The sequence below is a fragment of the Carya illinoinensis genome, chromosome 1, assembly GCF_018687715.1.
Source record: "Carya illinoinensis cultivar Pawnee chromosome 1, C.illinoinensisPawnee_v1, whole genome shotgun sequence".
NCBI classification, from domain to species: domain Eukaryota; kingdom Viridiplantae; phylum Streptophyta; class Magnoliopsida; order Fagales; family Juglandaceae; genus Carya; species Carya illinoinensis.
This window is the reverse complement of record NC_056752.1, coordinates 54,764,367-54,790,279: the sequence shown is the minus strand read 5'-3', so window position 1 is coordinate 54,790,279 and position 25,913 is coordinate 54,764,367. Positions and strand designations below refer to the sequence as shown.

Below are 25,913 nucleotides of genomic sequence, written 5' to 3'. Positions count from 1 at the left end.
CCCTATTGAACGATTATTTATTACATATTTTTTTATTATAAAATAGTGATAAATATGTAATATCATATATAATGAGATGTATGTAAAATGATCATGGCATGGTGTATAGCATCACTATATATATATATATCATTAATCAAACGACGTTCTTTCTACTTATGTAATTATATATATATTGGAAGTTGATCACTTTATTACGTACGTACCTATAAAAATATTTCGGGGAAGATATGTAATCATGAAAGGACTAGTTCATACGAGACAAAACATTTGCGCGTGAATTTCATTGCATCTTCGTACGTTGTTTTAGTCTAATCAGCCATTGAAACGAACTGTAGTTATCAATCAATCTATCGTCACACAACAAAGTACTCCAGTCTTTCAAAACCAAGTTCGCGTACTTTTTTCCCCGAAAAAATATGGTCGATCGTAGTGAGGTACTGGAGGGACAAATATTCTTAAATTTTATTTTAACCAAATTTCTGTGCATATTATATATTGTTCTCGAAAATAGAAAACAAAAACCTCAAGAGAGAAAATAGTACCGTGGGTACTGCATGCATGTGATGATCTTAAGTCGGAACTGTTAATTACTTGCGCAGTACTGAAAGGGCCGGCCGGAGAAAATCAATCGAGAACGCAAAACGAAACGTACGCACTGGCCTTATGCGGTGGAGATCAATAGATATTATATATGTATATGTACGTGCCGATCGACTTTAATTCTAAACACCATGCAAGCTAGCTGTGACATTGTGCAGATGATCTATTCGAATAGGAAACTCACAGACAGTACTATCTCTCCGGCCTCTCTATCTCACTACTTAAACCCTAGTTCATGCAGTCGCTAGGGTTTTAAAAAAGGTACTGTTCAAGTGCTCTGGTCGTGCAAGGATTTCCAATCCATTACCAATGGTGTGTGTGTATATATTATATATATATATATATATCATCTTGCTAGGCCCTACTTAGCTGAGCTCTGATCTTCATTTTTCCGGTTAACAACGGTACCATTAACAAAATTAAAAGACGTGCATGCGCGCAGCTAACAGCCTAACATGGCAGAAGTACTAGTAGTACTTCAAATTCCATCTTGATGGAAGTTTCAGAAACATCGATCTTTGTCCTCGATATCATGTAGAATCACTTATTTCTTGTTCACCCAATGAATTAGAAAACAAGTCCCTTAATTGGTTAGAATCATGCATCTATATATCGCGTTTTAATTTAGATCGATCGGTCATGTAAATGATATCAATTAATCAAAACTTGGGCTAGTTTTATATGTATATATATAGGTTTTTTTTTTTTTTTAAAAAATAATTTTAAAAAATAATATCAATTTATAAAAATATCTTTTATTTAAAACATAATGTGTGCGAGACTGATAACAAAGGACAGCAGATAGAAATTAAAAAGGACAGAATCTACGATGAAAGTAGACATATAGGACTAAAATACGTACTAGGGGACAACAAATTGACGAAGTGGACCCCCCACCAGCTACCCCCAAGCCCGTACATTTTCTTTTCCTCCTAATTTTTCTTTCCACGCTACAGCTAGCTACTAGCCACGGCTTGACGAGAGTCATGATGATCATCAACACGTACAGGACATTAATGTTAGCGATCTATGAAATCGTAAATTAAAAAATATTACTATATGTTAATATATGCACCCAAAACCCCACATATAATTGATTTTCCCAGTAGATCTCGCAAAGATGGTCCCCCTCCCTCTCTTTGCCTGACCAATCTTTCGTTCTTTTTGACCTGCTTTGACCGTATAATATATTCCCTCCAAGCCAGTGAGAGAGTGAGAGAGAGAGAAGAGGGGGGGTGGTCCACTGCTTGTATGAGATTCCCCAGTGGCCATGATGATAATCCTCCTCCTGCTGCAAAACACTTTTACTTTTCCCAGAATCCATACTTTTCTTTCTCGATAGATGGCCTGGCCAGACTTGTGTACTGGTGTGTGTGTGTGAGATAGAGAGAGAGAGAGAGGGGCATCGATCTGAGATAGGAACATGATATATATTTGCTGAGGTTCATTGCTAAGGACGCGTTCTAATGCAGATGAGCTAGCCTAAAAGCATATCCAATAGGGGAACTTTCTAGTTGGGTAGCTCAGCTAGCATAATTACTTACTGCTCCGATCATTACAATCAATTGGCCAGGAAGTAGGAACAGCTGCATGCATGCTAGATATCCCGAGGCGAGGTCCATTGCCAACAAAGGACATAAGGTTTTAATGCAGATAAGCCTAAGCATGCATATCTATTCAGGGATATTTCTAGTAGTTGGGTTGCCTCTGCTCGATCGCTTTAGTTAGCTACTCGGGCACAACATCATTAATTAATAAATACCATCCATTGGCCAGGAAGTAGGAACAGCTCGTTGATGAGCTAGACGAAATATATACTATTTCCCCAATATTGTCCGTAGTACTTAATTAACAACGTACCACCCTATCTACATTATTTACCCTAAAAGCAGCTCGCTAGATCATTTACTGGACTTAGAGGGTTCCTTTATGCCTATGCCGCTGTACTAAGTTACTAACTCAATCATTACCCTCCCATATAATAGATAACATAGGTCACATGGCTGAGAGCCGGTTCCATCAACAGAAGGACTAGAATCGATCCGTTGTTGGTGCATATGCTTTCTTCAAGCCCAAATGCATTAGAATAAGCATTATCTACGCCAAAATGCATTAGTGAAGAAAAAGCGAATCAGTTGATCAGTACTAGCTAGGCTTGTCAAACCAAAACATTAATGATAGGGAAGCAAAAACTTACTGGTAGAAGATAGAAGAAACAGAACCAAAAGTACTACTGGGTTTCAGTTTGATTATCCATCAAACTAAAGGCCTAGATCGATTTGGTTTTTGTTTTGCATGATAAAAAAATGGTATGTGAAACAATTGCTTCTTTATATGACAGGCCCGGGGCCTTTATGAAATGTCCATCGGACAAGCGTTCAGCAAGATGGAAGGGCAACATGGTAGTTGTGACTTCCATGCTGTCAGGTACGCTTCTAATTTACCATAATTTGGGCTACAGATTTCACAGAAACCTCGTTACATGTGTAGTGAAAATGATTATGGTCTCCTGCAAAGCCACATGAGACCATCGGTGAGAGACGAACATCTTCACGGAAGCTACTATTATTCTCTGCAAAAACATAGACATCAAGTCATCATGATCAAAACCCTTAAACCCGTTAAGTAGTACTACTCCCAACGGAGAAGAAGAAGTACCTTTTATTCAGACATGAGTGAAACACCTGCAGCTTTCTAAAATTACAACGCTGCCCGTGTGGAATTAGGTCTCGATCGAATATGACAACACTTCCTTGAGAGAGAGAGAGAGAGAGAGAGAGAGAGAGAGAGAGAGAGAGAGAGAGAGAGAGAAGAGAAGGAATCTGGAAAATTTAAGTCCATGTATATACATGGAATATGCATGGCTCCTCATACGCCATCCACGGAGGCCATCGATTGTCCGGTGAGCTCTGCAAATGGCATACAGGGAGCCAGGCATATATATGCATGTTTTTATGCGTCATACCATCATGTCAAGAAGAAAAAAATTCCCTTAAATTACAAAAATTTCTAACCAAGACTTTCTCCAACCCCATCATATACGACTTGAGCTATATATATAAGGTTTAGAAAACATGTATATACATATGTATGTATGTAGAAATATGTACAGATGTGAGGACTTGAAGTCCTTATATCTATAGATAAGTACTGGAGTTCAAATCATATCTAATCTTCCCCATGAAGAGGAGGAAGATGAATATGGAGCAGTTTGGGGGAGAGATTGAGAGCGGAGAAGGAATTGAAGGAGACAGTAGAAGGTGAAGAGAGAGGTATATATTGAGGATGTAGGAATTAATATTGAGGCAGATGGGAACTAGGTCATAATCAAATGGGTTTCAAAGCCCCACAAACCCTATTGAAATTGGCAAAACACAAGCAAAGCGGGCGCCTAAACTTGGGGGTGTTAAGGTCTCGCTAGTGTTTGTGGGGTTTGTGTGTGGTTTTCTGAGGGAAAGAAGGAAGATGTGGGGTTGGAGTTGCACCCCAGCTCCCCACTAAATATAGAGACCGAGAGAGAGAGAGAGAGAGAGAGAGAGAGAGAGAGAGAGGGGGGGGGGGGGGGGGGGGGGGGGGGGGGGTTGGGTTACTAACCACGCAATTTCCTAAGCTAACCTTATGGTGTTTGAAATCTCCTTTTCTGGGTCGTAAAGCAGTGGTTACTTTTGTCTTCTCTGAAGCTCATTTTGTCGGGGAGTGCTTGGAAGACATGGATTCCTCATCCCTCTTCCCACTTTAAATAAATAAATAAATCAGTTAAAGAAAGAAAAAGGAGAGATACTACCATAATTTAACATCTTTTTCTTTTCGGCCACCGTCACTTCCTCTTTATCAACCCTTTTCTTTTTTCTACTATCATTAAAAAAACACTATAATAATATTTATGGTGCCATGTTGTTTAAGCTGGGACGGGGATTAGCACTACCATTTTTTTTTTTTTTTAGAAATTAGAATGATCCATGCCACTTTGCTACCTAACTCAATCATCTTTATTTCTGTTCACTTACTCATTTTCTTTCAATAAAGCAAACTGGAATTCCAAATTAATCCATCCATAATGTTTTGCCCAATCTTTCACCAGACCCACCAGACCATGCATTTATTATAAATTAATACTACATTCAGTCGTAAAGTGAATAAGCGCCACATAATCGTTTTGAAAAATAATAAAATTTACTATTAAAAACTAATTTTTTTTATATAGATTTAGTATTTAATAATTTTTTTAAACAGATTACACAACACTTATATATTCTACGATTACTAATATCATTTCTCTTATATATATATATATATATGTCATGTAAATGTTATACAAATAGAACTGATCAATCAAAACGTGACCACCAAATAATAAAATTCAGTGCTGACATCATAATATATAAGTGGCAGGTTCCTTTTTCTCTCTTTAATTTGTTTAATAGTACTTATATATATATATATATATATGCATACACTTTTTATCTAATTCTCGAGCGGGAAAATAAATTATATATTATTACCCCCGGGGAAAAAAGAAGAAAATATATCATGTTCATAGTCTATAATTAATTAAGAGAAAATCATTAATAAAAAAAATTTAGTTGTTTATCTGATGAAAATTATATAAATTAATCTAAAGCTATTAATTATTGCGACACTTCTCAATTAACTGATGATGATGATGATTAATTCCATGTAAAGAAAAAATTGTTATAATTTGGAAATTCAAGTAATTGATAGTTGTATACATATAAAATATTATATATGAGCGGATGATGATCTGGCTTCGTCCTCAACAGTACTTGTGATGTAGATCAAGTACTGTTGAATTAAATAACTCATAATTGCGAAAACATAAGGATACAAAAGAAAGTAGCTAGAAACGTAATTGAGAAACTGTACTTCAAAACCGCGTCCGTTAATGCGGCCTCCAAACCATGCATTGACGTAAAAGAGATCATAAATGCGCGAGGCACAAGAGGCTGTATTACATTAATTTAACTAAGTTGGCTAGTTGAATATACATATGAAATATTTAATCGTTAAAAAAGTGATCATATTTGAGTTGGCTGTATTACAATGATCTCAAGATATTCTACCATATTCTTTGCATTATAAAATTAAGAGAATTGATATACTTATAAAGAGGTTTCAAAAAAATAAATTCATAAACTGACACGACTTCATCTTATTTATTAAATTTACTTTATAATTTGATGTACAAAATCAAGACACGTCAACTTAAGAGTTTACTCTTATATATAAAGTTATTTTTTACTAAAACATTTCTCTAAAATTAATTAACCAAGGTGAGGTAAATGTATATTAAAATTTGTGTGCAAGTGCAAGTTGTCACTTGCCCTCATATACTTTTAAGCTCCATGTGGATGTTAAGAATATCTCATATTATCTGAATTTATATGTGAATAGTAGTGAGTTAAGATATTTGAGTGAATTTAATAGATCCCATTAAAATCTGTTTGGATGTATTTAGATCATATATGAAGTAAGTTGAGATATATTAACTTTTTTTATGAGAATTTGAAAAAATGGCGAGTCTCGTCAATTATTAGTTTATTGTATTAGTGATAGAATAATAAAAATAAAAGTCTCATCAATAAACAATGCTGAGTTAAGATAAAAAAAAAAAAAATAGATTATTTTTTATGAATAATTTGTAGTATTTGTATGTTTGGATGGAGAATATACTTATCCGTATAAAATTATATTAGATCATCTGAGATCACTTTACCCCCAAACGATTCCTGAAATGACATGAATATAGAGAGAACGTAGGAGTAATTAATAATTAAAGTGCTGAAATGTTGTAGCGTGCTGGCCTGATGAATTCGCATGCTAAAAAATATCCTTATTCCTAACGTGGGAGAGAGCATCTACTACTATATGTGGTAGTTTCCACACGTGATATATATTGGTGCAACTGTACGTGAAATTAGGGGCATAAATGCGTTATTACAAAATAGAAAGAAAAAAAACCCCAATTCGATCCCTTAAAAATAAAAATAAAAAATACAGACACAGCGTCGGGAATGTATAAATATATATAAACTTATAATGTACGGTGCTAGTTTAGCTAGCACCTATTTTGGTCACAAGAACAGACAGCTTTAATTAATTAATATCTAAAAATGTTCAGTCCAGTCAATGACGATCGATCATCAGCAATTGGAATTAATGAATCTCGTGGACAGTAACTTATGGTCTCATGTTCAAATCTTTATATTTCATGGATACCGAGACAGCTAGAAGCAGAGACCGACCAAGAGGATTATAGATCGATTAACCTACATAATCAATAATTTTTCATTTTGATGACTGAGGTGAAACTCAAATTAAAGAGAGATAAAATCTTTATTTATTTAATTGGTTAATATTTAAGGGATAATGATATATTTCTATATTTCTCAATTATCTTAATTAATATGTTTTTTATCCAGAATTTGATCCGCTCTAATGAGGATTGTTTTTATTAAGAAATTGTCACCATCCATTTATAAGAAAAATGAGTGTACGTGCGTGAAACAATTAAGATTAGTTGTTGAATAATGAGTTTTAGTAACATTAATTGTATTGAGTTAATTAATTAATTTAATAAACTCAACTGAACGGATGGACGTACGTACGTACGTGCAAGTTTGAGTCCCTAGTTCTGCAGATGATCAACGGATCATGACCCAAACTAAATAAAATATAAAGAGAGCTCGCTAGAACTTGAGTTTGTTCTAACTACGTACTTACTTCCTACGTTTCATAAGAAATTTATAAGCGAGTGCTCCTCGGCTCAACTCATTAAAGTTCTACTTTTGATAAAGAACATCATGAAGGGTGGCCGGCGACGGCAATGATCAAGACAAGATTAGATTTGATATTAAAACATCAGCCTTAATACTTAGACTAAAACATGACTCTCAGTTTAAAAGACGATCAAGGGGCCGGGTAGATCAAGAAGAGCGCTAACGGGCCGGGTATCCTTTGCCATTGTCTTGTCCCTTTTGTACGGCAATAATCAAGACAAGATTATATATGTTATTAAAACATGAGCCATTTTTAGACTAGAACATGACTCTCAGTACCGCTCTAAAAGACCATGATCAAGCTAATATAAGCATGGGACCGGGTAAAAGATCATGATCATGTCTTGTCCCTTTTATACAATATTAAAATATTGCTCCTTAGTGCTTGCTAGCGGGCAGGTCATGTCCCTAGCTAGCTGCATCTTGGTTGTCGATCTAATATTGATCACAAAAATCGCGGAGTACTTTAGCCCCATAAAAAAATAATAGTACTAGGAAGTTTCAGCGCAGCTAAAGTATCTCTAAAGTAATTAATTAAGCTGGAGCTAGCACGCTGGTAATAATTAAGATACATGCACGAAACATAATATATATAGAATTGATTAGAAAACAGTTGTTTCCAACGAAATAAAAAGGAGATATATAGGTGCTATAGCCACAAAAATATTATGCCAAAATATATTTACTGATTAATATAGTTTCATATGCCAAAATACATGTATAGTATATCAAACAACCAATTTATGAATTTACTTTTATGATATCTCTACGTCTTTGATCTTTTAGCTAATTCATTAAAATGATTAATTTATTTCATTTAGTTAAGGAAAAATATAGTTACAAGTACAATTGTGTACTAATCTGTACACTAATGTGATGTGATTGGTTAAAAAGTAAATTTTATTAAAAATAATGTTAATTTAAATTTTAAGTATGAATAAATCAGTATTGGTACACAGATTAGTACGCGACAGTATTTATATATAGTAAAACTCTTTAGTTAAAAGCTGCCCTTTTCTCGATTGCACCCAAACAACGACAAGGATGGTTTCTGATCTGGGCCATGTATGCACTACTTATAAACGAGTAAAGAATTAGGAGTTTTTAATTAGGTGATCTAATAATCTTGGAAGTTTTACTTAAAAAAAAACTGCAAAATGTTTGAAAGAATTCACTTCCAAATATAGTAATTTGTAATTCGATCGATCGGATAAGGAAAGCATGCAAGGTAGTGAAACCAGATCATGTAAAAGTACACATCAAGTAGCTAGGGTTATTTTCATTTATGGGTAAATTTAGCAGATATTTTGAGTGTTGTACATGACAAGTTACCTCATCATGAAAAGGCAACATGACCAATTGCATGCGGTGCTACTGCGTCGACAATAAATTGATGTTTTTCAATTACAGCGAATGCATGGGCCGGAGGTAACTTTAGGTACCAATTACCCAAAATAGGGAAATCCAAATATCAATAATAATAATAACAACAAAATAATAGCGACATTTATAATCATTGCATTGAAAATACTAATAATTATCTTTGACCGTGCAAAAGAATACATTAAAACGAGTGTAAATATAGTTTTTGCTCCGGGTTAATATTCATTTACCAGTATTCTAGCAGATCGTGGCTTTAAAGATCAGACCATTCTTACCCATCTATGGTGGAGTTGGAACAATTATATATTTATGAATGCATGCAGCTACTCAAAATGGAGTACCAAAGTCGCAAATTAAAGTCTAATTCCTACACGCAATGTTAAGTACTCTCTATACATGCAAGATCACCACCTTCACTAGAGTTAAACTCAAGGTTAGTAAGAAGAAACATAGATTAAAAAATGTTAAGCTTCCTTAAGAAAAGTAACGAAAAGGATGTTGATCAGTGAAAAAATAAGTAAGAAGATCATAAAGATATAAAGATCCTCAAGTAGGGCACACCATTTGCCCATCTTGGGATGCAACATAGCATATGAGAGAGAGAGAGAGAGAGAGAGAGAGAGAGAGTATGGCAGGTCATAAAAAGGGAGAACTAGTGGAAGGGGGTGGTCTGAGATGAAGAGAGTGATCGATCTCTCATGTCTAGAAAAGGCTGCAAAAAAACTCCACCTTTCCTTTCCTTGTATGTAGAAAATGGCGAGTGATCTGAAAGAGAGAATAAAAAAGTGAACGAACCCCATTTATTTAAAAATTGAAAAAGCTTTATCGTGTAGAGTGTTGGAAGCAACAAGTGTGGGAATCCTGGTGTCAGACTCATTGGACCCTCTCGGTTCTGTTCCCCCAGTGTCCCCACTCCCCAGCTCCCTTCGTGTTTGTATCTAAGTGTCTCGCGGTTAGATTCTACTCCAACCCCCCTCTCTCTCTCTCTCTCTCTCTCTCTCTCTCAAGCTATATATGTTACTGGAGTGACTGGCTTAGTTTGTAACCTTGTCTGCTTCCACACGCCTCGAACTGCACGCAAGCACAGAGGCGCACGCAGCTATTGGTATTAGAATTGAGGATGATGAAACTGGTACAGAGGAGCATGTGCTGCGCAGCAAAAACTCTTTTTGATCTTTATCTCTGCGCGCACATCTACGTACCAATTGAGTGCTTTTTTTCAATCTCGAATTTAACCCAAGCAACACCCATATCTGCATATAGTTCTAGTTAGTGTAATTTTACCTCCCATCTATAACGTTCTTTAATTTGCACTCCCTTTCAATAAATTAAATTTACATAGTCCGCCGCTTCTCTTAGATCAGCGTACCGGTGGCCCGGTGGCCGGGATCATGAATTAGAAATCTTTTTTATATTATTCGGGGGAAAAAAAAAATTCCTTTCCTTGAGAGGAGAAAAATACTACTTTTATGTAGTTGGACCGAAGATAGCTCAAATTTCATCTCATGAGAAGCCCTAATTTCGTCTGCATTAATGCATTATTATTGCAAGAGTAGAAAGTACAGTGTCGAAAGTTTCTAAACTGTTATTTCGATCGAAACATTTCTTATTTAATAAAAAATACTTACTTAATCACTAAATAAAAAAATAAAAATATCAGGAGAAATGCTCGAATCATTTTTCATTCCAAAATAAACATATTAGCGGATATCTGGGCCATCTCTTTCATGGGCCTCTACATCAAATAGGGTTTTAGTGAAGACCCAAAAGAGAAAAACCGTGGCAGAGGACATAAATGGACAGATTCATTTGGTTGGTTGCACGTTTTGAGGGCTTTAAGCAGTGGTCCAATTCGCACATGCACCTTCGGCCTTATCTGCTTGGTGCAGTCGTTGATTGCCGTCAACCGTGTTTGTACTTTCACGACGATGAACAACAACTCGGGACAGATCATCGTCTGATCGCTCGCGTGCGGTTGAACATTGAACAAAACACACTTGGAGAGAGGTAATCTTCTCTAAAATGTGAAAAATATTGTTTTTTTCATCTTAAATATTATTATCACGAACTCATATAATAATTAGCTTGTGTGTTAAACATCTGTAAGCAAATTTCCATTTGGTTTATTAAAATTATTTAAAATGTATTGCATTGGTTAGATGGGATGGTTACTTTAAAAATCAAAGAAAATAGATTTCAGCTGAGTGGTGAGGTAGAACTCAGATTATTAAGGCCCCATTTGTAATTTGGACTAAGTTCAGTCTAAATTTAAACTGAGTTTAACATTCAGATACTCAACTTTTAAATCATTGAACTTAAAACATCTTTACACATGAAACTTATAATCTTTTTTAACTCAATACATTTTTATATGCGGGACCCACAATCATTTTTAACTTCTCATAAGGATAAATCTACCATACCGCCCCAAGTGTACTGCTCCAAATGACCGCTCATCAAATTATTATTTTTTACTTAATAATTAAGGAAGTGATTTTTAATGTATTGATGTATTTTTTTATTTTTTTAAAATATTTAAATATACTAAAAAAATATGAAAATAAAACGAACAAAAAAAATAAAAAAGCACGTTTGTGCTAAGTAGCACGCCCAGCGATCATTGCTAGACAACAGTCTAGCACTAATCTTACTCATAAATATATTTAAACTCATCTTAACATCCAAATACATTTTAACCCATCTTAGGCGGGCTCTATAAAACCTACTTCATCATCTCAATTCATTACTATTCATAAAGAATTTAACTTATCTTAACATCTAAATCGGGTATAAATAAATAAATAGAACCGCTTTAGAGCGGTCTGACTATTTTAAAGGGAATACCAGCCACCAATTGTAAGCCACCATGCCAGCAATTCCACATAATTAACATGAAGATCATCACATTCCTAAACACCTTTGTCAAACCATCTCTTGAAACTCAACCTAGTCGAAGGAACGCCCGCTTCACAAACTTCAAATTTGTTGAACGCCATAGTCAAGTGCCCTCAGTCGAACACCCTCACAGTTCTGTTGACCACTAGTTTTGGTGTCACCATCTCTGTTGCACCCACCAACTCTATGGCGCACCATCTTTGTCGCGCCCAGCATCAGTTTGGACCTTGGAGTTTACTCTGTTTGGTTTCTGGTAAAATGCTAGAACACTACTGAATTTAAATGTTGAATGTATTGGAAATTGGTTTCTAAAACAATGAGAGAATCGAGTGTACCACTAAATTATTGATTGGATTGCGGGTACTGATTCTTTTTAGTCTAATGGAGCCGAGGTTTTTCGTTTCAGATTATGTGGATGTTAAGTGCCCAAATTCGCAATTCATAGATCCTCCTCACAAATGTTGTAATAAGGCGAACACCTCTGACAACCAGAGAATCACGAAATGCAATCCATGATATGGCACTTCTACTCTACCAAGCTCAACCCAGTGCAACCATGATCATGAGACTGAAAGCCAAAATCCAAACTCTTGATGAATAAATTAGTTCTATCATCTGTGAGTGAAAAGGGTTCAAAATATGGACAAGTAATTGTAGAAGAAGTTAAAAAAAGTTTATATTGCCTTGGCGTTTGCTTAACAACTGAATGATTCAAAAACTTAAACTTATAGAGGAAGCTAATTATTGAAAGGTAGCAATTAGACATGAAACTTGCAACTTCTCTATCATTAAGGATAGAGAATCTTTAATGTACAACTTCTCATTTGTACATTGAGGATAACAATTTCTATCATTTTTGCGTCTTCTCCAACAAACTTGCAACTTCAGTCATGGTCAATTCCTTAAATTTCAAAGATCCATATGAGGGTTTGTTAGGACGTTGTGGTACGAGACATATAATTATAACTGAAGTAGAAATGAGAAAGAATGAAAAATAATGAACATAACAAATTTTACGCGGAAAAATCTCCAAACTAATTGCAGCAAAAAATCTTCCACGGGCAAATTGTAGAAGGATTTCATTATAGTAAAAGGATTATAAGAATTTCTTTCTAAAATAAGGAGAGCACAATTGACACTACCATCTCTTATAAAAAGATAAAAATATACTATTTTTTATAAAAAGAAAGATAATATTTAAGAGAAACTTCACTATTTTTCTCTCTAAAAAATTCTATCTCTTTCTCTATATTTTGCTTCCAAAATGGAATAAATTTTGAAGAACAAAAGTATGTATATATATAGGAGATGAAGGCGATGAAATATGGTGATTTGGCAATATGAATTCAAGCTTGATATGTGCTGTCAAATAATCCATTATTTTTGACCAATTCTAATTCTTAATAATAAAGAAAAAAAAATACTTCTTATACTTTTATCCTTTGCTGAAAATTTTGATTCTTATCCTTTTATCCTCTTGCTGAAAATTTTGATTCATAAAAGTTTAAAAAAGTGGGTCTACCGCCGCAGGGTCTACGTCGATGACCCAAATGAGGGACTTATAGAGGAAGCTTTTCGATGACCCAAATCAGGGTCTGCGTCAGGCTATCTCTTACCATGTAGTCTCATATATTTTTTAATAGACCACCTACGAGGCAAGCATTTATTGGTGAGCTATTTTTCTTATAATAGGACAAACGGACCGTTTCTAAGTTATTCTCATAAATAAAACACGTACCATCCTTGCATCCGGTCCTGCCTCCAAACCAAACTAAGATATATTATTTAGCTAGTCAATGGGGACAACAGGCACCGTTTGCGGTACGTACTGATCATTATATATATGCGGCACGATGCATGCAGCATGCAAGCTGGTTATAAATAATATTGGAGCTTGGAATTAGGAAACAAGTCAATATTATTGGAATTGATGAAACATAAAAATAGTGGCAATTAATGCTTAAAGAAAAATTAAAATAAACTTCCCAAAAGAAAAAGTGCATTGCATTGGCCGGCCTCTACAAACATTCGGAATTAATGGGAAGTTCCTATTGATCCAAATTCTAATTTCATTAACTAATATATGTGTGTGCGCTTTATTTTTATTATAAATTAATTATTTATTTTGCTGAAATCAGTCATTTCATCGAGAGAGAAATTATAACCCTCTAAAAATGAAATTATGAGAAAAATAGATAACGCAAATAAAATCACCAGTTTTTCTTTTCTCTCTGTTTTTAAACGTCGCTTTACATTAATTACTCTGGCCTAAAGTTGTTCCTTTGCGTTAACGCTAGCCGTTTGACATACAATGAACCCAATAATGGTTCACGGTGTTTACTCGATCCTCTACGTCTCATCCCACTTCTCCATTATTCCTCACCATACTGACATCACAGTACACCATCTTCTCAGATGCAGATCTCGACTTTTCTTTCTTTTACACTCTTCTTGTTGTTCTTCTCCTCCTTCAAACTATTCCCGATTCAAGGTACGTGCACTAGTACTAATCATTGATATGCATATCCATATAATTAAAGAACCTCAGATTCGGAATTCTCGAAGTTTTATTTCGTTTCAGGTTTGGATCCATCACCGGTGCCTGATTCCAGCGACGTGGCTTTCTGGCCACCATCTTTGTCACCGTCGTTGACAGGATCTCCATCACCTGGGTCCGACGAATTCTCGCCTCCGTCTCCCGCATTGTATAGATCTCCGGCTCCAGCACCGGAGAATGGAGGAGATGATAGTAGAGGTGAGTATCCCGGCGAGATTGCACCGAGTCGTGCTCCGACGGAAGATACGGGATCAGATACGGTGAGGTGGTGCACTGTGAGGGACGCGTTCAATGATTGCGAGTACTTCGTGAACCTTTTCAAGCAATCTAAAGGTTACACGTGGAAATCGTAAGTTTATATTTAAAAGTGCACCTCTTAGTTTATACCACTCAATTTATCTATTAGCTTAGAATATAGTGTGAGGTGATTTATTAAAAAAATTTAAAATATAAATATAAAGGATTAATACTACACATAATTGTAAAATACGTAAATTTCATATAATTATTTTAAAAAGGAATAGCTTTAATTATTAAAAAATTAATTTTTTATATAAATTTTATATATTTTTTAAAAGATTATACAGTGCTTATACACTCAACAATTGTAAATATAATTTTTCATTTAGAATTTTAATAGTCATCTTTTTTATACTTTCTGGTGCTATTTTATTTTAAATATATATTTTTAATTTTTTTAACCAGCGTCAAAGAGAAAATTTGAATGGTATAAATTAAGAAGTTCAGTAGCATTTTCTAATTTTAATATACCATGGTAATACTGCATCACTTCAGAATTTGTTTATTTTATTTTTTAAATTTTCTAATTATCAAACGAGTTGCATTTCTACCTTTTATTAGCAATTCCATTATTCACGGCTTCTCGCTTTTATTGGCGTGTTTAATAATTTATTGCTTATTTCCTTAATTTGATATATTTGTTTATTTATTCTGTTTAGTGTAAAAAGGGACACAACTCAAGGGTGTCTGGAATCGATAAAGAAAGGAGAAGCAGATTTGATAAACTTAGAAGCAGGATTGGCTTATATTGCATTCCTTAACTACTCCATGAAAGCCATTGCAAATGAAGTTTACTGTGATCATGCCAAAAGCTACCTTGCGGTTGCAGTTGTTAGCAGACAAGCCTGCAAGGACAACGAGAGAATCAGCTTATTGGATTTCAAGGGCAAGAAGTCTTGCCATGGAGGTTACTCCACAGCAGCCGGTTGGAACTACCCCATTACTCATATCAAAACATTGCTTGCTTATGAAAAATTGAACGACAGGGAGATTGCGGGGAGTTTTTTCTCCGAGGTCTGTGCTCCTTCTGAGCTTGAGGTCTCCGGTGTTTGTAATGGATGTGGTGATGAAAATGGCTTTTGCCCATCCAAGAGTTTGTATTTTGGTGAGTCGGGAGCATTTAGGTGCCTTGTGGAGGAAATGGGAGACATTGCATTTCTCAAAGCGGATACTGCTTTGCTCTATTCGATGGAGGGACCTCATAACCAGTCATGGTCAAACAAGTCAATTAGAGACTTCATGTGGGTAGCATTGGCTTACTTTTTGAACATAATTTCTTTTAATTCCCTCATCAAAGCTACTTTTGTTTCCTTAATGCAGGTATCTCTGTCCTCAAGGAGGCTGCAGAGAAATCAACGGTTATCCCGGAGCTTGTTCGTAAGTTTTTCCAGCTTGATACTTTGTTATTAATCTTTTCACAGTGATTCTCAATTTCTCATGGTTTAAGTCACCTAAGGTTTAGTGTCCGTAGCAACATTAGGAACAGTGGCCTTATTAATGGCTTTTTTATTTTACGATGATGAGAAACTTCGAAAAATTACGAGGTCTACATATTATGTCTATCTCCCTTCGATTATAGGAATCTAAAAATTCGAATTTAAACCAGAAAGCATACCCCAAAGACAGATCCTTACCACTTTGCCTTGGTATATATCTGTGGTCTTTTTCTATGCTCGATGATGCTCATTTTGAAATAGTTTTATTTGTCACAATTAGATATGGAAGTGTTCCTGCAAACATGATTATGGCAAGTAACTCCATCGCAACCAAAAAGAAATTGTTCGTCCTGGAAGCATTAACGAACGTTACCAATGAAGGAAAAGCTAGTGCCAGCCATCAAATTAGCCCAAGGTAATCAATTAGGCTGTCTGGCATGAGTTCTATTTTTTTCCCCAGATTCCCATATTAGTCTGTGTCTTGTGAAAACTTATATTGCAAACTCTTAAGCAAGCTAAAGTTCATCATTTTTTTTTTTTTTTCTTTTTGTAGCACTCAAGGATTAGATGTGGTCAAGATGGTCACAAGGTCTTATCTGGGAAAATCAGCTTCAGTTTCACAGAGCATACAAGAATTTTATACCCACAATACTCAAGCCAACTCTTCCGAAGTAAATTCAATACCAGGTGAATTAATCGACTTTTCTTTAATAAGTGGATTCTGTTTTATTTTATTAATATTTTAGTTTAAGACAGAAATTACTAACTTATATTTACACTGTCTAAACAGATGGATCTTCAATTTCTTGTGTCTTCCATCCATCTGGCATCCTGTTCATGTCAATCTTGTCAATTTTCATCATCTTGTTTTCTTAGAAATAGAGTGAAAACTACCTCCAGTGTTTTGTAAAAAAATATAAACGACACGAATCATGCAAAGTTATGCCTGCGCGCTGTTTCACCTTTTCAGCCGTATGATGGTTAAAGGTTCATTATGTTTGCTATTTTCAGTACAACTAATCGGCCCTTGCCATGTAAATTAAGTATGAACTTTATTTTGTGAGATTAAACTCATGAGGAGAAGTAGATTTAATTATTGAATATTATATTCGTAATACTCTTCTTCACATGTAGGTTATAGACTCTTACTTAATAAGTGAATCCAACATATAAAACATTTAATTAAATTAAGTAGAAGTGTAAAGTCAATATTCGAATTCAAAATCTTAACTTTCATATTATGTAAAATTATCACTTTTCTAAAAATTTAAACTAATAAAAAAAATTAATTATTTGTATTATATTTTTAACACATTTATATATGATTTAATGTTTTTTTAAAGTCCCAAGTCGGGAATCCTGTGGTTTTTGTCATGGGAAACTAGTGGCCAGAGGAACGAAATTATGAATGGCCTTTCTAGGGAAAACGAAAAATCCACCGAGGCAGCAAATCCCCTAACTTGGGCTTTGGTAGCTGGTGAAGAAAGATGTATTCAGTTATCAAAAATTTTATGTTCGGTATTTTTGTATATTTTTTTATCCATTCTATTAATATGATTATTTATATATTAAAAATTAATTAATATAATTAATTATATTAATAAAATATATAAAATAGATATATTAATAACTGTATATAATATTACTCTTATTATTAATGAAAATGTTAGACTGAAGTCACAAACTTTTTAATCCGTTAAGAAAAATAAAAATAAAAATAAAAGCACTCAAGTGTCTTTATCTTTACCTCTGCCTGGTTTTTTTCCGCTCTTTTAAAAATTTTTAATGCTCCATCGTATAGAAATGAGATCCCGAATTGAATAGAATCCTTACTTTTGACTAGAAAAAAACAAAAGATAAAAAATTTAGGGCCGTTTGATCAACAATATTTCTGAAAATAAATCTATTTATCATTGTCTCCTCAATTTTTTTTTTTGATATTAAATAATAAACTTATAAGTAAAATAAAATAAATAGTTTCTAAATGTTTAATATTATATCATTAGATGATAAAAAAAATAATAATAAAGATGATAATAAATAACATTACTCTTCTTTTCCGTGCACGTAAAACAAATATGATAAAAAAGAAAAAGATAAATAATATTTTTATACATAGAATATCAAAGTGACGCGCACTTATTTCGAAAAAAATGAGTGAATATCATCCACATTAAAAAGTTAAATTTATAATAATAAATTTCACTCTTTTTAAAATGAATGCACGATTGTATAACTCATAACTGTATGTAGTAATATTTTAGATTGTGTAAATATTGTGTACTTCTTTTAAAAAAGTAGGGTACATCGTTAAATACAATTAAAAAACTAATTTTTTATGTGGATTTTATATTTACTCAATTTTTCAAAAAGAATAAATATGCTTGCCTATTTTATGACTGTGAATATTATTTTGCTTTTAAAATTTAAGAGAGTCTTAATTTAATTTATCTCTCTTATCTTCTTCTTTGAGCTAATAACCACGACCATTAGACACATGCGTTACCCATGTCACAATTGAGATTTAGGCATTACGATAAATTTATAATTTCATTTATTAAATATAAAAATATCCTAATGATCATTCTCACATTACATATTATACATAACTTTTTGATTTTGTTCTCTTATCAAATATGTGATATATGAATGAAGAGTAGAATAATTTAATTAGTTTAAAAATAACAAAATTAACAAAATTTTTTTAAAAAAATAAAAATAAGTATAAAAAATAAAAAAATAAAAAATAATATTTTTTATTTTTAAAAAAATAAAAATCAGTAGTAAAGATCTTAAATATATGGTATTAGGAAATTTTGATTTTAGAAATGCATCCCATCCAACTCAAACCCTGTTCTCTCAAGCCGCTAGTCTCGTACGTTGATGGAGTATAACCAACATCCCTTAGTTGCGCTCATTGTTTGGGTTTATTTCATATTTAATTATTTCGTTGCTAAGTATAAAAAGATTACATAAATATAAATTCATAAATTAATGTAGTTTAATATGATATATTATATTATAAAGTAATTTTTATTGTAAAATAAATCTAACGGATTCTATAAAATCACATTAATTTATAAATTTATTTTTATATAATCTCTTTATATATGTACCAGTTCTCTTTTTTAAAATGAAAACATGAATAGTAAAAAGTGGAGAATTGAGATCTCTAATAAATGTTTGAGAATACATGATCAAGGTTTTTTTACAAGTTATGTCTTCCGCCATAACTAATCGATCCTCTTATTAAGTAACAAATTAATGCTATGTTTGGATAATTAAAATATTTTATTTCATTTCGTGATTATAATTTTTTTAAATTTTTATATAAAATATAATAAATAAATTAATTTTTTAAAATTTCAAAATAATAATAATATTAAAAAATAATAATTTAATAATATTTTATTTAATTTTTAACTTTTATATAAAACTATCTCATTTCATCTCACTATCTAAATTGTACTTAAATTTAAGTGTTAGTTATTTAATAAAAATATCTTATTAAATATCTAACAAACTAATTTTGAGTAGTCCCTTGGGCCAAATAACGTGGCTGCGTTTGGGTACTAAGAGTACCTCAGGTATTATCAACATTTTTTATTACTATTTATTATTTTATTATTATTTTTGACCTATTTTTATTATTATTCATTTCTTTTAACCTATTTTTTATTACTATTTATTACTTTATTATTACTTTTTATCTATTTTATTTATATTCACAATTCTTCTCAACACCCAAACCAACCATATCGTCGCGGACGCTATTATCACCGTAACAAAGCCTTTATTGGCATAAAACCCAATGGCCCAATGCCTCTGCTGTAAAGGACTCTGAAAGGAAGACGTGGTAGAGAGAGAGAAACGAGATTTGTATATGAGTTTTATTATATATAGATATTTTTATGTAATTTTTATATATTTTATTGAAATAATTGGTTAAAATAATTATTTTATATTAAAAGAATAATGTAATCAGTCAAAATAGTAAAATATATAAAAATTACATAAAATTGACTGTATTTAATTTTTATTTATTAAATATAGAGTGGATACCGTATATTAATGTTTTAAAAATAAAATAAATATAAAATTTATATAAAAATTTATTCTTTTAATAATACGTTTTACTCTTATTCAGAAATAATATGCAATGCTGCTTGCATAATTTCGATTCTATGTAATTGAATGTGATAGTGAATGAGTAGGTGGAGGGTTTGCTTGCTTAGGGGAGTTGAATATAAAAAATATTTTAACTAATTTTCTCTTATTATTATAATTATTTCATATTTTTATATAAAATAAAATAAATAATTTAATATTTTAAAATTTTAAAAAAATATTAATATTAAAAATTAATATTTTAATACTATTTTATTTAACTTTCATCTTTCATTTCATTTCAACTCATGACAACTTCATATTATTCTATAAAATATAAACGACTTTGTCAAAAAAATAAAAATAAAAAAAGCCCCAAATTCAACAACCACGCTTCACGGTTCACTCTCTCTCTATTCACTTCGTTGTAGGGAGATACGGTGAATGATGGCTCCTTGTTGGGGTCCTTGGTCTAGACCCAAAACACTAAATCCTCCACGCCAATGGTAGCCTTGTGATGACTGAACCTTGGTTCCTCTCTTGTTTGGCTCAAGTGCAAAGGTGGTCAATATGACCACTTGGGGATGGTGGGATTAAGTGTTTAGACTAAGATGGGTGTATGAAATGATGGAAGATGAAGGGTTGTGTGGTTCAAGGGTGAGGGGCGCACAGCACAAGTGTGTGCTAGTGTAGGCGCTACTTGGAAGAGGGTTTAGGGCTGGATGGAAGGTGAGTGACGTGGAGTGGGCAAGCTAGGGTTGGCCGGATATTTGGTGATGGAGGGATTTTAGGAAGTTTCCTAAAATCTTGGAAGTCAAACTTCTTTGAATCTTGGAGATGACCTTCCTAAAATCTTGGGATATGATGGAGATATGAATGACTGATTATGGGAGTGATTTTAGGGATCAATTAGGATTCCTAAATGATAGGAATCTTAATTGGAAGATGTAGGAGGCAGCTAGGGTAAAATGGATGAAGCAATCAACTATGGAAAGTTGACAAACACTATGGTGGGCGATTTGGAGGGGTTGGACGGATTGAATGAGCCAAATTCAATAAGAATCACCTCAAGAACAAGGATGAACACGCATGAACACAATGAAGAACATGCATAAATAATGAAGAACACTTAAGAACAACGAAGAACACTCAAGAACAATAGCAAAATACTAATGAACTTGAATGAACAAACACATAAAAAGGATAATCAATACTTGATTCACGAATTGCACAAGTAATGAATAAACCTCATAGATTGATAAACACAATTTGGATTCACGAATTGCACCAAGTTACAAGAACAAGATAGATTGAATCACACTTATTCACGAATTGCAAAGTGTGATTCTCTCTTTGGAATTCACAAATTGCATCCAAAAAGTCTAAGTGCAAAGGCACCAGTTTGTGATCTCTCAAATAAGAGTCTTCCCTCTAGGAATTTGCTAAAAGATACTAAAGTAAATGAAGGAGGTCCTATTTATAAGAAAAACAAATTAGAAACCCCCAATAGGTCCCTAGAAAATAAATAAATAAAGTAAATTAAATAAATAACAAGATAATGGCCATGGACCAAGGCTAGCAGTGACATGCATGGCCCATGGTGGGCTAGGTGGTGCACGGTGGTCAGGTTGGTCCATGGTCAGGTGTTGCGGTCATGGCTTGCTGGGTGGTGAGCCATGGTGGTGCGCGTCATGGCTGGCTGATGGTGAGCCAGGGTGGTGCGGCATGGCTAGCTGATGGTGAGTCATGGTGGTGCACGGCATGGTGGGTATGGCTTGCTGATGGTGAGCCATGGTGGTGCACGGCATCATGGGCATGGCTTGCTGAAGGTAAGCCATGATGGTGCACGGCATGGCCTAGGTTGGTGGCCTGGGCGCTGAGTCTGCAAGGCATGGGCTGGAACCATGCGCTAGATGACATGCCTGGTGAGCATGCCACTGACCTGCTCCGCAAGGCATGGGCTGGAGCCATGCGCTGGATGCGGCATGCCACTAACCTGCTCTGCAAAGCACTGGCTGGAGCCTTACGCTGAATGGCATGCCTGTGGGGGCACGCCACTGGCCTTGTTAGGTGGTGTGGGGGCACGCATGCATGCGCACAAATGCACGCTCAAGGGCAGCTCAAGCCTGCACGCATGGTCTGCGCGCGGTCAGTAGCCTCCATGCTTGCCCGCTGCGTGTCATGGTTTGAGTCAGGCATGCAAGCAGACTAGCCATGTGATTGTCCTGACCCTCCATGGGTCGTGCCGATGTGTGGTCCCGAGCAAATCTCTTAGGGGTTGTGACATTCCCCCTCCCTTCAAGCACATCCTTGCCCTCAAGGATCAAATTTGGATACCTCGACACTATGTCATCATAATCCTCCCATGATGCCTCCTCTCTCGGCACCCCTTGCCATTGGATCAATACTTGCCATGCCTTCCTCCTTGTCCTCCCTCGAGTCACTATCCTATATTCAAGAACCGCTCTTGGTTGTAAGAGCATCTTCCCCTCATCATCAAAGTTTGGAAGCTCTTCTACAATAAGGCTCGGGTCCCCAATCCTCTTCTTCAACAAAGTCACATGAAAAATCGGGTGAAGTTTAGATAATGGGGGAAGTTCCAATCTATAAGCTACCTCCCCCAACCTTTCCAATACTTTAAAAGGCCCATAGTATTTCTTGGAGAGTTTCATAGTCATCTTCTTCCTCAAATTCGGCACATTAGGGACATAGACATACCCCTTGTAATAGATGAGACTGTCTCTTACTTTGAAACCAACCACTCCTCCACCTTGGGCATCAAGTAGCTCAATAATCTCCAAGGCCCGTGCATTAAGGCGTGTGGCCTCTCTAATCTTGTCCCACACTCTCCATTCGGTCCCACTCAAGGCCATCAACATGGGATCATCTTCTTCATAAGTAGTCCACAACAAGTAGTTCTCCTCGGATATCAAAGCCACACAAGGCTTCTCTTCCTTAGGTATCAAAGCTGTCCACATATGCTTCTTGGTCCCAAGCTTGAATTCCATGGTCATCTTCCCATAATCATTGATCACTCTTCCAACGCTTCTAAGCCAAGCGTTGCCCAATACAATCTTAAGACCTCCAAGTGCCAAGACATGAAGATCGGCTACAATCCTTACACCTTGTATGTTCATCTTCACTTCCTTGACAATCTCTTCACACTTCAACTTGTCCCCATTTGCAACTTTCACCTCAAATGGGTTTATGGCACACGACTTCAACCCAATCTTGGTGACAATATTGGAGTTGACAAAGTTGTGGGTGGATCCACTATCCACCAAAAGAGTCACCTCAAACTTTCCTACCCATGCCATCACTCTCATTGATGCGGGTCTAGGTACACCCAAAATGACATTCAAGGACAATTCGGCCTTCTCTAGTGATTCACTAAATTCGGCCCCCTCTTGCTCCAACTCTTCACTAGATGTCTCTTCATGTGCCTCATCTTCTATTTCATTGCTTTCATCTTCAAGCAACACATATGCTTGCCCGGCCCTACACTTGTGTTCTTTGCTCCATTTGTCACCACACTTGAAACAAAAACCCTTCTTTATCCTCTCTTGGACCTCTTCTCTAGACATCTTCTTCACTTCATATGGCTTTGGTTTTGATGCACTCGCTTCTCCCTCCTTGTCTTTCCAAGAAACTTTGGTTTGCAAAGGTTTTGAAATTTTGCTCCCCATATCCTTAGAATGACGCTTCTCAATGTGAGTGCTCTCTTCAAGAATCTCCGTTATTCTCATGACTTCTTGCAAACTTCTTGGTTGCTTTAACTTTATCTCCTTGGCAAGCCAAGTTTTCAACCCATCTACAAAAGTACCAATTAGTGCCTCTTCGGATCAACCCCTAACCAAGGTTTGGAGTTGCCGAAACTCCTCAATGTAATGGTGTACTTTTCCCTCTTGTTTCAACTTTGCCAATTGCCCATGATGGTTGACAATTGGTGAAGGTCCAAATTGCATCAAAAATTCTTTTTCAAAGGCGATCCAACCTAGGCGCCTCCTCTCTTTGTCATATTGATCCCGAAGCCAACGCCACCATTTGCTTGCTCTTCCCTCTAGATAAAAATAAGCCGTAGACACTCTTTCTCTTCTTGGCACATCATACACGCAGAAATAGTGATCCACCTTATCCAACCACTCATATGGATCCCCCCATTGAACTTAGGAAAGTCCACCTTGGGTCTCTTAGGTCCCCGGTCATAAGTTCGGTTTCTAACTCTCTCATCATAATGGTGACCATCACCATCTCTTCCACCATGATGTCCTCTATCTCTCTCACGGTCATAGTGTCTTCTCTCATACCGGTTATCATGGCCCAAAGGCCTCTCTATATCATGCTCATACTCGGCCTCATGGCCATTCTCATGCTTTGGGATCTCATACCTCACCACGTGTGGTTCTCCTCTCATGGTTGGGAATCTAGTACGATTCCCCTCATCACGGATCCATCTCTCCACGGCCACATGGTCGTTCTCAACACGACCTCCTTTTCTCAACTCATCTCTAGGTGGCACATACATGGATTCAGTCACACTTGTTTCTACACCATCAACAAAAGCATCATGCTTTTGTCCATTAGTCTCATGGCGTTGCCCTTAGTCTTCAACAAGTCTTCTCTCCAACCTTTCTATGCTCTCATGGTTCTCTCTCCGCATAGAATCTAAGGCTCTTCTATTCTCAATGCTATCCCGAGTGGTGGCATTCAAGGCCATCCTTAGTTCGGCCATGTTAGTGTTAACCTCACCAAGAATGTCCATGATCTTAGATGTATGCCCATCAAGCATCTCAAGGCGTTCCCGGTTGGAACTCCTCTCTCATTTGGTTTCTACATTCACCCCGGACATGGCGCTTGCAAACTAGCTTCTCAAACACTTGCAAACCGACTTGCAAACTGAAAACTCTTTATTTGATGGAGCTTGGACAGCAACTTGAACACTCTTTGGACGTAGGGAAAGTCCTCAAAGGTCCAACCTTGAGTTGCCCACCTATGTGGATGGACAACCCCTCTTGCACAAGCACAAGTCCTACCACGGGTCCTCCACCTTCAAGTAACACTATTCCGTCCTCTACCTCAACCTCCAAAATTCAATTCAACAATTCACAAGCAACAAGAAAGTAAACAATGTCGAGGTCCTCCGTGGACCTCCCAATCAAATTCACAAGGTTGAGTTATCTCGTTCTTTACCTCTTGGAGAAGTGAGAACTTCTCAAAATCACCAAACAAGAATCCTCTCAATGAAAGCACCAATTAGTATTGGGGTCCTCGGTCTAAACCCAAAACACCAAGTCCTCCACGCCAATGGAGGCCTTGTGATGACCGAACCTTGGTTCCTCTCTTGCTTGGCTCACGTGCAAAGGTGGTCAATATGACCACTTGGGGATGGTGGGGTTAAGTGTTTAGGCTAAGATGAGTGTATGGAATGATGGAAGATGAAGGGTTATGTGGTTCAAGGGTGATGGGCGCACGGCACAAGTGTGTGCTAGTGTAGGCGCCACTTGGAAGAGGGTTTAGGGTTTGGAAGTTGTGTTTAGGGTTTAGAAGATGTAAGATGGGTGGCTAGGATGGAAGGTGAGTGATGTGGAGTGGGCAAGCTAGGGTTGGCCGAATATTTGGTGATGGAGGGATTTTAGGAAGTTTCCTAAAGTCTTGGAAGTCAAACTTCCTTGAATCTTGGAGATGACCTTTCTAAAATCTTGGGATATGATGGAGATATAAATGGCTGATTATGGGAGTGATTTTAAGGATCAATTAGGATTCCTAAATGATAAGAATCTTAATTGGAAGATGTAGGAGGCAGCTAGGATAAAATGGATGAAGCAATCAACTATG

The 25,913-nt window shown here is 35.5% G+C and overlaps 1 protein-coding gene and 1 long non-coding RNA gene across 3 annotated transcripts; one reads left to right on the top strand and one right to left on the bottom strand.

Annotated features, from left to right (window-relative positions):
• Positions 1–2,758: 2,758 nt before the first annotated feature.
• On the bottom strand, positions 2,759–4,148 carry LOC122289451. The gene is made up of 2 exons (XR_006236163.1): positions 3,262–4,148; positions 2,759–3,175 (listed from the first exon to the last, which is right to left on the bottom strand). It is a non-coding gene; the product is annotated as an uncharacterized LOC122289451 (long non-coding RNA).
• A 9,700-nt stretch (positions 4,149–13,848) lies between these two features.
• On the top strand, positions 13,849–17,088 carry LOC122289440 (serotransferrin-like). 2 transcript variants are annotated; one of them, XM_043096422.1, is made up of 7 exons: positions 13,849–14,169; positions 14,244–14,584; positions 15,195–15,776; positions 15,856–15,912; positions 16,252–16,386; positions 16,525–16,658; positions 16,762–17,088. In XM_043096422.1, exons 1-7 carry the CDS (start codon positions 13,990–13,992, stop codon positions 16,845–16,847), a joined length of 1,515 nt encoding a protein of 504 aa, XP_042952356.1. In that variant the 5' UTR covers positions 13,849–13,989; the 3' UTR covers positions 16,848–17,088. The 2 variants fall into 2 exon arrangements, with proteins under 2 accessions (XP_042952356.1, XP_042952364.1); XM_043096430.1 differs by having other exon boundaries at positions 13,877–14,169; positions 14,260–14,584.
• Positions 17,089–25,913: the final 8,825 nt, after the last annotated feature.

Coding starts and splice junctions, on each gene's coding strand:
- LOC122289440 (XM_043096422.1), top strand. CDS start 13,990: ATGAACCCAATAATGGTTCACGGTGTTTACTCGATCCTCTACGTCTCA. Junction 15,777..15,855: donor AAGTCAATTAGAGACTTCAT/GTGGGTAGCATT, acceptor TCCTTAATGCAG/GTATCTCTGTCCTCAAGGAG. Junction 16,387..16,524: donor AGCCATCAAATTAGCCCAAG/GTAATCAATTAG, acceptor TTCTTTTTGTAG/CACTCAAGGATTAGATGTGG.